General features: G+C 47.1%; 1 protein-coding gene across 4 annotated transcripts in view; it reads right to left on the minus strand.

Annotated features, from left to right (window-relative positions):
* The window catches only part of PALM2AKAP2 (PALM2 and AKAP2 fusion), a 335,745-nt gene extending 323,674 nt beyond the window's left edge, over nucleotides 1-12,071 (minus strand). For 3 of the 4 annotated variants that reach the window (XM_057720830.1, XM_057720829.1, XM_057720828.1), the window contains exon 1: nucleotides 11,750-12,071. In XM_057720830.1, the coding sequence (XP_057576813.1) occupies nucleotides 11,750-11,794 (45 nt within the window). In that variant the 5' untranslated portion in view covers nucleotides 11,795-12,071. The remainder of the gene's footprint in view (nucleotides 1-11,749) is intronic. The other variant, XM_057720831.1, reaches the window with a different exon arrangement.
* Between the last annotated feature and the right edge of the window lie 238 nt (nucleotides 12,072-12,309).

Genomic DNA, 12,309 nt, shown 5'->3' on the forward strand with positions numbered 1-12,309 from the left:
CCTCCACATACTATTGGCTTTACAGTTAAATAAAAAATGCGGTGAAAGGCAGAAGTGGGAAACTGGAGGCCTGGGGTGGGGGTTGGGAGGGGGGTCAGGGGCGAGGAATGAATCTAGCCCAGACAGTATTAAAATCTCACTGTGTTTGGTTTGGCCCACGCAGTGTTTCAATGGTTGTGAACATATAAATATCAACAGACTTCCTTCAAAAGCCAGATTTTCAAATTCCTTGACGAATAGAAGATCCTGGACTTGTATTCCCACAAAGTACCCATCAGCTAGAGTTGAGTGTTGCCTGCCCCCTGGGGAGCCCACCCTCTCCAGTCACCACAGTCCCAAGAGCTCGGCCACCAAGTCAACCTGCCACCTGTGCACAGCCGGGTTTTTAACGCCCAATATAAGGCATGCAGCCGGGTGTCTGGCCCACGAAAAGCTCTCAGGAACTGGGAGACCCTACCTCCATCCCCCTAACAGAAAGCTACAGGTTGAAGTAGCCATTTTTGACGTGCTTTCTGAGCCCTGGGGTGCCCTGTCTCCCTATGGGGGATCTGTTCCCCTCCTGTTTCCCCCACTGCTAAGCCAGTCTGCTTCCAGCTTTTCTCTGTGGACCCAGGCTCAGGGCAGACGGCGAGCTGGAATCCTCCTGAGGCAGTGACATGTCAAGGCAAAGAGTGATGACGGTGGGAAGGGGAGAGAGAGGAGGGTAACTGAGCAATTGAAATTACTTTCACCCTCACTCTTCTGTGTCATCAGGGCCAGTGCTTTCTCTTCATTGTGGCCATCAGATCCAATGCTGATCGAATATCTATCATGCTCACTCTTGCGTGAATAAGGATGGGGAGTGATCAGGCTGCTAGAGTCTTATTTCTAGTAGGTGGTAGAGTTAGAGAATACATTCTATAGTCAGCCTCTCTAGGGCCTGGCCTGCCTTCTGACCCATTCTCACAGACCTATCCCAGCTATTGTTAAATACCCTTTAGGTTTTGCTGCGAGTTTGATGACCAGCACTAAGATCTGAACACGTGTGCTCAGACTTCACTGTTCATGAACAAGGCTGCTACATACCACCTGGAAAAGAAAACTGGGCTCTCAGATAATGGGCTCATCACTATCTATAGTGTGTTTTTGCTTCCTGGATAAGCAGTATTTCCTTTCAAGGCCACTCACGTTAGCTTCAAGCTTTCCAGATCTTTCTTTTTTAACCGATCATTTTTTTCCCAGCTTTAAGGTATGACTGACAAATAAAAATGATATATAATTACAGTGTACAATGTGGTGTTTTGATACGCATTGGAAAATAATTATCACAATCAAGCTAATTCACATATCCATCACCTCACACAGTTACCATTTTTGTGTTTAATGATATAACACATGAGATCTACTCTCTTAGCAGATTTCAAGTATATAGTACATGATTATTAACCACAGCCACCATGCTCTACATTAGGTCTCCAGAACTATTCAACTTACAACTGGACGTTATACCCTTTGATCAACATCTTGCCTTTTCCGCCGCTTCCCAGCCTCTAGTACCCACCACTCTTCTCTGTTATATAAGTTCAATGATTTTTTTTTAGATTCCACATATAAGTGAGATTATAGGTATTTATCTTTCTGTGTTTGGCTTTTTTCACTTAGCAGAATGCCCTCCAGAGTCCATCCATGTTGTTGGAAGAAGGCAGGATTTCCCTCTTTTTAGAGGCTGAATAATATTTCACTCTAGGTGTACCTACCACCTCTTCTTTATCCAATTATCTGCCAATGGACACAGGTTGTTTTCTTCTCTTGGCTACTGCGAATAATTCTGCAATGAACATGGGAGTGCAGATCTCTCTCCAAGACCGTGATGTTATTTCCCTGGGATATATACCTAGAAGTGGGATTGCTGGATCACACGGCAGTTCTATTTTTAATTTCTTGAGGAACCTCTACACTCTCCTCCACTTTTCAGATCTTATGTGTCTCACAGTCCCAATGGGGCAAGGAAATTTTCGAACCATTTCCCAACCCATTAGAGGAAGCAAGTATCATCAACCCAAGCTGACAAGTCAGGCCATAGAAACTCTGTTTAAGATGTACCAGGAGGGACCTTCCTGGAGGTCCAGTGGTTAGGACTCTGTGCTTCCAATGCAGGGTGTGCAGGTTCTATCCCTGGTCGAGGAACTAAGATCCCACATGCCACATGGAGTGGCCAAAAAAAAAAAAAGTAAAATAATCTACCATTCACAATAAAGATTATCCTCAACTATACTGTTTTTTTTTTTTTTTTTTTAAGGATAAACCAGGAGCTCGAGGGGAGCCTCTGGATTGACCCCATGCCTCTCTGCCAAAAGGCACCTCTCCCAGATCTGGGCTTCTCTATCCATCACATAAAGACATGCATTTATCACAGCCGCTCCAGTCCTGAAGACCCATGTGGTATTTATTGGTCTCAAAAATTGTTGGCATTATTGCTCAAAATCAGAGAAAGAGGATCCCCTGGCTACCACCAAGGGGTTAAGTTTTCAAGCATATGTTTTTCTCTTAAGAATAACATTTTTTATAGCCCTCAAAGTTTTAAGTTTCAGCCCTGAATTTAAAAATAAAGTGAATCCTCAGATGACTGGTTATAATTTAGAAGAAGGGGGGAAGAATCCCACCCACCTAGAATAGTAAGTAAATCGGTATAATGCAGCAAAAAAGTAAGGGCAGGTTTTACAAATGCCTTGAAGACATTTTGCTAGTGCACAGACTGTCAAGAGCCTGCAAGCCTGCAGGGTAATGAAATAGGCTGCCAGAGGGGAAATGATGAGCGGGAAGATGTCTTCTGAGGTCTGGTTCACAGCCTTTGCACCTATAGCTAGGGCTTTTATCTTGGGGGCACATGTGGCTTTTCTTTCCCCTTCCATTTTATGCAAGGTGAAGGACCAGGTTCCCTATCCTTTCTTCTAGCTAAGCTCAGAGGATGCTATGGAAGCACAGATACTATAGTCAAAGACTAGTCCCGAAGTATTTTTGATATATGTTCCAGCATTACATAAATAGGCTACAGGATTGTCTCTGTCTCTCTGTGCATTTAATAATCTTCTTTTGTGGATTCTAATTCAACACGAGACTAATGGAAAAGACTGACATACCCATTAACCAGGGGCATATGTAGCTGCAACATGCACCTCCACCCCCACAAACCTCTGCTTCTGCCGGCATTTCCTGCCAGAAATAGGTCTCAGCTGTGTGGTATTCGGCTAAACCCACAGCGCTCAAGTGCAAACTTTCTTCCACAAAGCACCCGTGCTGGGGGGCCATCACCCAACAGTCCATCCATGATCTTTTACGTCTCAGCTTGCACAGTGTGGCCTCTGTGCTTTGTGTTTTAAGACAAATAGGAGTCTGGGTGAGGCTGAATCCCTCTGAATATGAAGGGTTGGTTCAAACAATGGATGCTACAATTAGGATGAGGGAAGCCTGGAGGACATCTTGGTGAGAATAAACTCCTCTTTGATAGGCCAATGACAAGCCAGGCTTGTGCACACAGACTGGCTTAGGAGAATCACTAACCATCATTTAGTAAATGAATCTCAGTTGCCCGGGCCTCCTACGAGAGTTGCCCACGTGAGAAGTACTGAGAATCAGGCCTGATGGCTGGAGAGGCTGCCACAAGACGTGACTGGCTGATCTGCTCTGGGACTTCTCCATCTATAGCATCATGATATGTATCATGCATATTTCTCAAAGGGGCTCCCACGGTACTGATGGATAGCTGCTCTACTGCATGACTTCTTGTCTCACTCAGGGGCCCCCTAAGGCTTCCCCAAGTGAATTTTGTAGCCCATGGTTTTGACTGGCCAATCCCAATCCCAAGCACACCCTTCAAACAGGTGTCTTCAGTTTTACTTTATTTAAAGATTAAAACAAGTACCCAAGACAAACAAGATCTCCTCTGGATTAGCCACCTGATGTAAGAGGAACACAACTACATCACTTTCAAACTGAGCTAGGTTTAGGCTCTCACTAATTAAGACTTGGATTTGGTCCTTTATTCCATTTCACCTATTTAAAATATACACACTTCACAAACTCCTGGGCATGTCACAGTGGGCGTGTGACACTTATGAAGACTCAGCCATCCTCTCCCTTTGCTATTAGTCTTCTTCCACTTCCCCAGGGGTTCTCAACATGTATTCCCCAGAACAGCAGCTGCACCTGGGAACCGCAAACGCTGGGACCTTGTTAGGAATGCAGAAATCCCAGATCTACTGAATCAAACACTCTTGGAGGGGGACCCAGCATCTGTGTGTCTTAAGGAGCCCTCCAGGTGATCCTAACGCACTGAAGTTTCCGAGTCACGGTTCTACACCATTTCTGGCCCAAAGTCTCTGCTCAATAGCAGTTGCTGCTATTATTAGAAGTCCTGAGACCAGCTGGGTCTCCCTACATTGTCTATTTGAGGTTGATAACAAATCAAAATCATCTCAAACACCTGGGGAAACATGTGATGGCTCAATTTGCCTACCTTGTTCTTAAAGATGCTTCTATGATAACAGGAATTTCCCACATCAAGGTGCTGTCTTTTAAACTACTCTGTTAATTTTGAGAGAGTAATCACCTACCTAGATGTGAATACTGAGTTACAATAATGTTAGTGGTTGCAAGGAGCTCATTTAATATCAAACGATACAGCAAATATGCACTATTTTTCCAATGATCCAAACATTTGGACACCAAACTCACAAAGCTCTATTGAGATGCACCCTGACTTTGTAATGTTATGAAAGAAGGCAGGGGGGTGGCTGGTAGCACTGCCTCACAGCATCCTTATGAAATCCAAATAAGTCCATGCATAAGGAAAGCACATTGTAAAACTCAAAGCTTTACCTACATCTGGAGGTCACGAAAGGTCGACCCGTTGACCAAAAGGGATTTTTTGTGTGTCCATCAATTTTTTAAAAGCTTTTAAACTAGTTGATACTATTCTTTTTGAAATGGGAGATCTCACATTTTAAAAAAGGAAGATTTCTGGCTTCTCTTGAGAATCAGTTGATGTGACAACACAGGACCCACGTTCTCACCTGGTACAAATTAACTGTATCTTCACTGAGAAGTCATATCTTCTCTCCAGGTCCTTAAAATTTCCCACGCAATTTGTGTCACTCATTCATGTTTCATGCTGGCTCCTGGGTCCTTTTGGGTTTGTAACCCCTGTCCACTATAAACAATCCTTTTCATCATTATTATTAGTAACCTCCTGCACTGCAAACTCTCAAGTGTTACTATATTCATTTGAAATTTCCCAGTTTGGTAATTCACCAGTTGAGGTGAAAAGAATTTATTTTTCACCCTCTGCATCCGTTTTCTTCTTAAAGATGCATGAGTTACTATTTGTAGTTTCACTTACTATACACAGAAGGCTTTTGTTGAGTGTTTTCTGTACCCTTGCTCTGAGTATTCCCCATGAAATCTCTCAGATAACCACTACAACAATTCCACGAGGTGAGTATTATCATTATCCCCATCTTACAGATGAGGAAACCGAGGGACAGCAAGGTCACACAGATACTAACAGAAAAGCCAGGACGTGAGTGAAAGCTTTTAGACACCAGAACCCACACTTGTTACTTGCCAGACTGCAAGGCACTCACAGCCCCGGGGACCACCGCGTCTGTGCATCAATGTCATTTGCTGTCTCATTCAATATCACCCTACATGATGACCACCTCTTACTGCCAAGGAAGTTGATCAATATCCCCAAAAGGGATCAGTGATGAAATGTGGGTAATTAAAAGGACCAATAGCAGTGGTCCAAAAGCACTGGGTAACCCCAAAAGAATGTAGAGGGGCCTTTACTGAGCCCTGGTTTTCTTCTAAATATTGACAAGTCATAACCCACAAGCCCTGCTGCTCGGTTTTTTAAATGATGACTGCTCTATTTCACAGGGCACTCGCCAGAGCAGCTGCTCTTTGTCCCAAGAGGCTAAAGCCTGATGTACTCAGAGGTACAAATAAATGGTCAGAGAGATGTATGACCCTTGGGCATATTTGTGTAAGGCCTGCCTTGGCACTCCCAGACCTGGCAATGACCCTGAACAGGCCCCAAGTGGCACCTACCTGCTGGGCAGTCCTGCAGAGTCAGCTGGGGCAAACGCTTTCTCAGAACTAATATCCTGAGCAAACCATTTTTTAAGCCTGAACTTGAACTTTTAGACGCAGGGTACCATTTATGTGGAAGAAGATAACAAATGACTGAGATCCTCAATTCTCCTGCCCTGTACCAGCTGCCTGCCAATGACAGAGGTTCATAAGGGGCATGTACAGGGATGGCCCCCCTGAGAATAAGTTTTTGTTTCTATAGGGCTTGGGTTTGAGTCTCTAGAACCTCTGAGGGATCCCTGACCTGGGAAGCGAGGCTGGATCACTTGCAAATGGCAGCCAGAATTTTGTCCGAGCCACGCAGGCCACCTGAGGTGGTCTGGATCAAAGCAGGGTGATTGGCCTCCTTAGCCTTTGGTCCAAGCTCCAGCTCTGGCCCTCAAGGCCTTATTGCTCAGAGGCAAGAAGAACAGTGAGTGATGTAGCCAAGGAAATGCCAGGAGTGTTTCTTTGCAAGTACAAGACAGAGCCAGCCTAAGCCATCCACCTGCATCTGGTCCTTCTCAGGACAGAGAATGGGAGCAGGTGGGGGCCGCTAACTGCACCCTCTTGGGGACAGTTTTAAGAGTGAGAGAAGTCCAAAGTAAAATCCCCAAAAGGGCAGATTCCACAGAGGCACATCCAGGCCCACACATCCCCAAGCTCACCTCTCTCCTCCCGCCCCCGCTCAGAAGGATCCCAGGGGCAGCTCTGCCCACAGCAGAGCACCCCTCCAAGGCTAGACGTGCCACTACCATGAGGAATCAGGAGTCAGGAGAGAGACACAACTCTTCCACACCTCACTGTGTGAGCCTGGATACCTCTGTATACTCGGCTGTAAAGCAGAGACAATGAGACTTGCCCAGCACAGCTCAGAATTAAGGTAACATGTGCCGGTTTTTGTAAATTGTAAAGTGCTGTACAAATGCCAACAATCATTTTTATTATTCCACAGAGTTTGAGTTCTTATTAAATGACAAAATTCCCTAAAGAGCTAGTGTAGGTTGGATTGGCATCTCATAGTTTAGCACATATGGCTGGACACACTCACATCGGACCCTGGTGCTGGCCTGAGGCCTTGGCCCTATGGCTCTGAGTGCTTCTGCCCAGGACAACCTCTGAAACATTCAGTTATCTTCACCTGAGCCTGAGGAAGACTCTCTTCCTCTCGGATGTGCAGACATAACAACATCCTCCCCCAAAGTTGGTTTCCATTGAGACACAGTGGCTTCTTCCCCAAGGGAACGTTACTCACTCGGTTAGAACTTCCATTGGGTATTTCCATGCACTGAAACCCAGCTTGGAAGACTCTCAAAAGGATGTGGCCTCCTGGTTTGTCTCAGCCTTTTCCAATGCTACCGAATCAGTTTGCTTCTCCCTCATCTGCTGACACAGAGGCTGCCGGAACCTCCCGCACAGTGAGCTCATGGGAAGAGCACGAGATGCTGCCACCATCTTGGGGGCAATTCTGGGCAGTGGTCAATAAACAGGCTCCAGTGCCCTGCAGTGTGGGTTCTGATCCTGGCTTGGACACTGTTAATATGGGGCTTTTAAAAACAGGGATAGGCACTTCCCTGGTGGCGCAGTGGTTAAGAATCCACCTGCCAATGCAAGGGACATGGGTTCAATCCCTGGGCCAGGAAGATCCCACATGCCACGGAGCAACTAAGCCCATGTGCCACAACTACTAAGCCTGTACTCTAGAGCCTGTGAGCCACAACTATTGAGCCTACGAGCCACAACTACTGAGCCTACGTGCCACAACTACTGAAGCCCACATGCCTAGAGCATATGCTCCACAAGAGAAGCCACTGCACTAAGAAGCCCGTGTACCAAAACGATGGGTAGCCCCCGCTCACCACAACTAGAGAAAGCCCGCGTACAGCAATGAAGACCCAACGCACCCAATAAATAAATATTTTAAAAAAATAAAAACATGGATAATATAGACGTTTCTCCCTCATCAGCTTACTAGGATTAAATGGCATCATCTGTGTTAAAATGCACTTGAGTCTCATTACTGAGTTGATGCCTTTGGCTACTGACTTAGCTTCTTCACGTGTTTGGCTTTCCCTTTCTTATACTAACCATTCCAAATAAATAATAAACAAACTGACAACAAACAAGTAAACAAATAACTTCTGCTCACTGGGAAGCTACTGTGTTGTTCTATGTTTTATTTTCAATCTTCAACCCTTGCTCAAACATCTCTCTGGGGCAGTGCTCTAAGACTCCTCTGGTTGGTTTACCTGCTCCACCTGTGTGCTCATTTGCATAAGTACTCCTGCCACTGCACAGGAATTGTTTACATTCGACTATTAAGGTTAAAAAAGGAAGCATGACACACAAGGCCTTACTGAATAGAAAACGGTCAATAAATGGCAATTGTATTCATATTCCCTGGAATGATTACCCACATTCATTCTGCTACAGAGGCATTTTGCTGTCTTCTAAAATTACAGCTTTGGGAGAGTCTCTACCGATGGAAGGAGCACCTGGGAGTAGAGACACTTGTCAAGATGGATTTGCTCCTCTTTCGGCAGGAAATAGGATGAGATTCATCTTTTCTCATTGATTAGTCTCTGGACTCAACTGGACGATTCAATTAAAGCACTATAGTTCCTGAGTATGTCACTCCCTTGGGGGGAAAAAAAATCCCACAGATGATCATGTGACAAGTAGGTCACAGGACATCTGTCCCTTTTAGAACTTAAGTGTGCGAAGGGTAAAGTCTTCCCTCTGATGGCTGAAACTCAGGGACACTGACTTTTTGGCATTGCCAGTCCCTCCCCAGAGGCGACACTCTGTAAATACCTGCTGGATGACTGGATGCACGGATCCTCCACTTACATCTCTGTCACTGAACGGCTGTGTCTGAGCAGCTAGCGGAATTGATGCTGGGCTGAGCCCTGGCCTTCAGCTGAGTAAAGGAAAGGATAAAGAAGGCTGTTCAGGACTTCCCTGGTGGTCCAGTGGTAAAGAATCTGCCTTCCAACGCAGGGGATGTGGGTTCGATCCCTGGTCGGGGCACTAAGGTCCTATATGGCATGGGGCAACTAAGCCCTCACGCCACAACTACTGAGCCCACATGCCTCAACTAGGGAGAGAAAATCGGTAGGCCACAACTAGAGAGAAGTCCACGCACCGCAGCAAAGAGCCCGGGTGCCACAACTAAGACCCAATGCAGCCAAAAATAAATAAATATAACAAATTTTTTATAAAGAAGGCTGTTCAGACTCTTCTTGTTTCAGAGATGTTGCCTCTTACCCTCACAGGACAAGGCAGCAGTGTAGACAGGAACTGGTGGCTCTAGCTCAAGACCATCTACGGGCCCCTGCATGCCACATCCTTCACCTGCACCATATCGAAACCTTACAGCCAGCCCCTGAGGAGGAACTCATGAGCCCCCTGTATAGGTGAAGCAACCAAGGTCCAGACTAAAGAGTACCCAAGAGCCTACAGACTAGAATCTCCATCTATCTGCTCTGCCTCTTGGAGAGGAGCCCAAGTTGGGGAAGAGATAAAGAATCATTCTCTTCCTCCTTCATATCTCCAGAGAGACTTCAGGAGCGCTAGGCTCAGGGAACAGGCTCGTGAGCTCTTTAGGGTCCCCTGAGAACCCTAAGACAGTGGCAGAGAGAGCAGGGCTTGCCAAATTTGGAGAGTAGGCATTAGACAAAAGCATGGCACAGAACCACTAATGTGGTCATAAGCCTCTCGACCCCATCTCTCAATCCTCTCTCTCTCTCTCTCTCTCACACACACACACAGTTAATTTACTGTTAGAAAATCTGCAATAATAACAACAGATATATTCAATGAGACTGAATCATTCGTGAGAATCATCAACACCTTCCCAGGTACAGGACGAACTCAATTCCACAACTTACTGGGCATGAGAATTCCAGAAGACTGGCCAGATCTTTCTTGAAAATCCATTTAGCCTCTGCTGGGATGACCCAGACCCACTTGGAAAGGGGTGACCCACGTGTAAGCTACTACTGGCTCCCCATTCAGAAAGCAAGTCCTTTCATGAGGCTCAGCTGTTCCTCAGGCATCCAATAAAGCTGGTCATGCAAAGGCAGAAAATGTGACAACTGTTGGAAACCTTCAGCGGCAGCCAATGGGAGCAACTGAACGTTCTCCAGAGCAGCCACTTCATGGACAGTTAAAGCAGCCTATTATTCAGTTTATATAAAACACCCACCAGCTACATGGCACCAAGAACTGAATATCTCCATTCTTATCAAGTTCATGACATACTGGCCATGCTGCCTGGCCACTAACTCTAGAAACCATAAACAACTTCACGAACCATCAAAATACACATGCTCAAAGGGAAAGGGAAAGGAAAGAAAACAAACAGCCTTCCTGAGTTCTGAGGACCAAGTTCAAAGATTGCCCAATAGGCAAAAAAGCCATAGCATTCAACAGTGCCAACAAACGTCTCTCTCGCTTCAGCTGTAAAGTCTCCAAGACATTTAAGATATGAAGACTTTGATAAAGATGGTCTCAGAGCCACAGAGACCACATCAAATGCTTCTTTAAAAAAGAAGAGGCTGTGTGCATTTCCCAGTGAAGGATCCGTCCAAAGAATTTTGAAAACACTTTAATGTACTTTGCTTCCAAAACATTACACACTATTTCTGCAACAAATTTGTGTTTCCAGGGAACTCCTGGACCTAAAAAAAAAAAGTACTTAAGTGGAAGAATGTCTGCAGATTCTTTTACGCCAATATGTTAACAGGCCTTCTCTTTTAATTGCTATTATTTCATATAGCAGCAGTAATCACTCCCTCATCTGCAAAGGAAATATATAATCCAGCTGTCGCGGCTCCAGTAAAAATACCACATCTGTGGACCACTGGCAACACTGTGGCAGGATTGCTCAAATTTAGGCAGCTTTCGAGCTCTTTTATACCCAAGATGCACATGGGTACACTTTTCTGAAAGTGCACATAAACTTTGCCAAGACTGGTTGCTCCTTTGTATGCTGAAAATAGGCTTCAGATGATCCACACGTATAAGAAGGAGGCTCTCTTGGAATATTATTCCCAGGACTCAGTCGTTCTAAGAAGTCCCCAGATCCCCCCCCACGGTGGTGGCTTGTGCCAGTGCCCTTGTCAATATCAAACAGCACAGGGAACATGAACCCTCCCGGTTGGAGGGAGGAGGTTCTACCGCGTGGCTGGCAGTGGAGCTGACTGCTGCTTTTCCACTTAGCAGACCAAGAGCTTCTGCAGAGTGGATGGCAGCCACCGTTCTGGTGACCCTTCCTGCCGTTCCCCAGCGTCTGAAGTCAGAGTCTTACTGAGCCCTGGGTGGTAATATTCCAGGAATCGCCAACCCCCCCCCCCCCCCCGGCCCGTGCTTCTGTTTAGTCTCTCCCCAAAGCCCAGTAGCAAGCATCTTATTTCTAAGCCAGTCTTCCACATTTAAATCCCCAGCCCAAAGCGCGTCCTGGGGCTTTCCATCTACAGACTATAAAAGAAAAAGCAGCCTAGCTGAGCCTTGACAGACTTTTATCCCCAAAACACATGTCCTGCGGCTACTGTGCTGGAATGTCGACGGCCCCGAAGCACTCGGGGTCCTCTTCCATCCCAGACAATAGAGCAAGAAAATAAAATGAAAGTGGACTTACTGCTATGGCTTGCAGCCTTTCCTTGTGCAATTCCGCCTCTGCCATCCTGGAGAAGGGCACAGAGGGAGGGAAGGAAGGAAGAAAAACAAAACACACGCTGTAGTCACCCAAGGAAATGGATATGGGCACCCCGGGGAGCTTTGCTAGAACCCCAGGGAGAGCCAAGGGGCGGCCGGGGATCCGCTCCGGGGGGTGGCGGGCAAAGCTGTGCGCGCGGCTGGCTCGCCCGGCTCAGCCTCTGGCCCCCGCCCGCCCGGCCGCCTGGCTGCGCCCCAGCGCCGCCGCTCCCTGCATCTCCCGGCCGCCGGCCGCGCCAGTCGGGGACGTGGGCCGCGGACAGCCGCTGGGAGGGCGCGCTCGCCCCGCGCTCGTTCTCCGCCCAGACGTCTCCACGCCTCGCTCCGCCCCTGGGGTGTGGGGGACCCGCGGCCGTGGCCGCGGCCCTGGGCGGTTCTAGGCGGGCGGGAGACACCGGGGCTGTAGCCGCGGGGAGTGCGGGGGCCCCCAAGGCGCAGCCGGGCAGCGCGCTTGCGGGCGGACACCCGGGGCGCACCGGGAGC

The sequence above is a fragment of the Hippopotamus amphibius genome, chromosome 2 (assembly GCF_030028045.1).
Source record: "Hippopotamus amphibius kiboko isolate mHipAmp2 chromosome 2, mHipAmp2.hap2, whole genome shotgun sequence".
Taxonomy (NCBI): Eukaryota; Metazoa; Chordata; class Mammalia; order Artiodactyla; family Hippopotamidae; genus Hippopotamus; species Hippopotamus amphibius.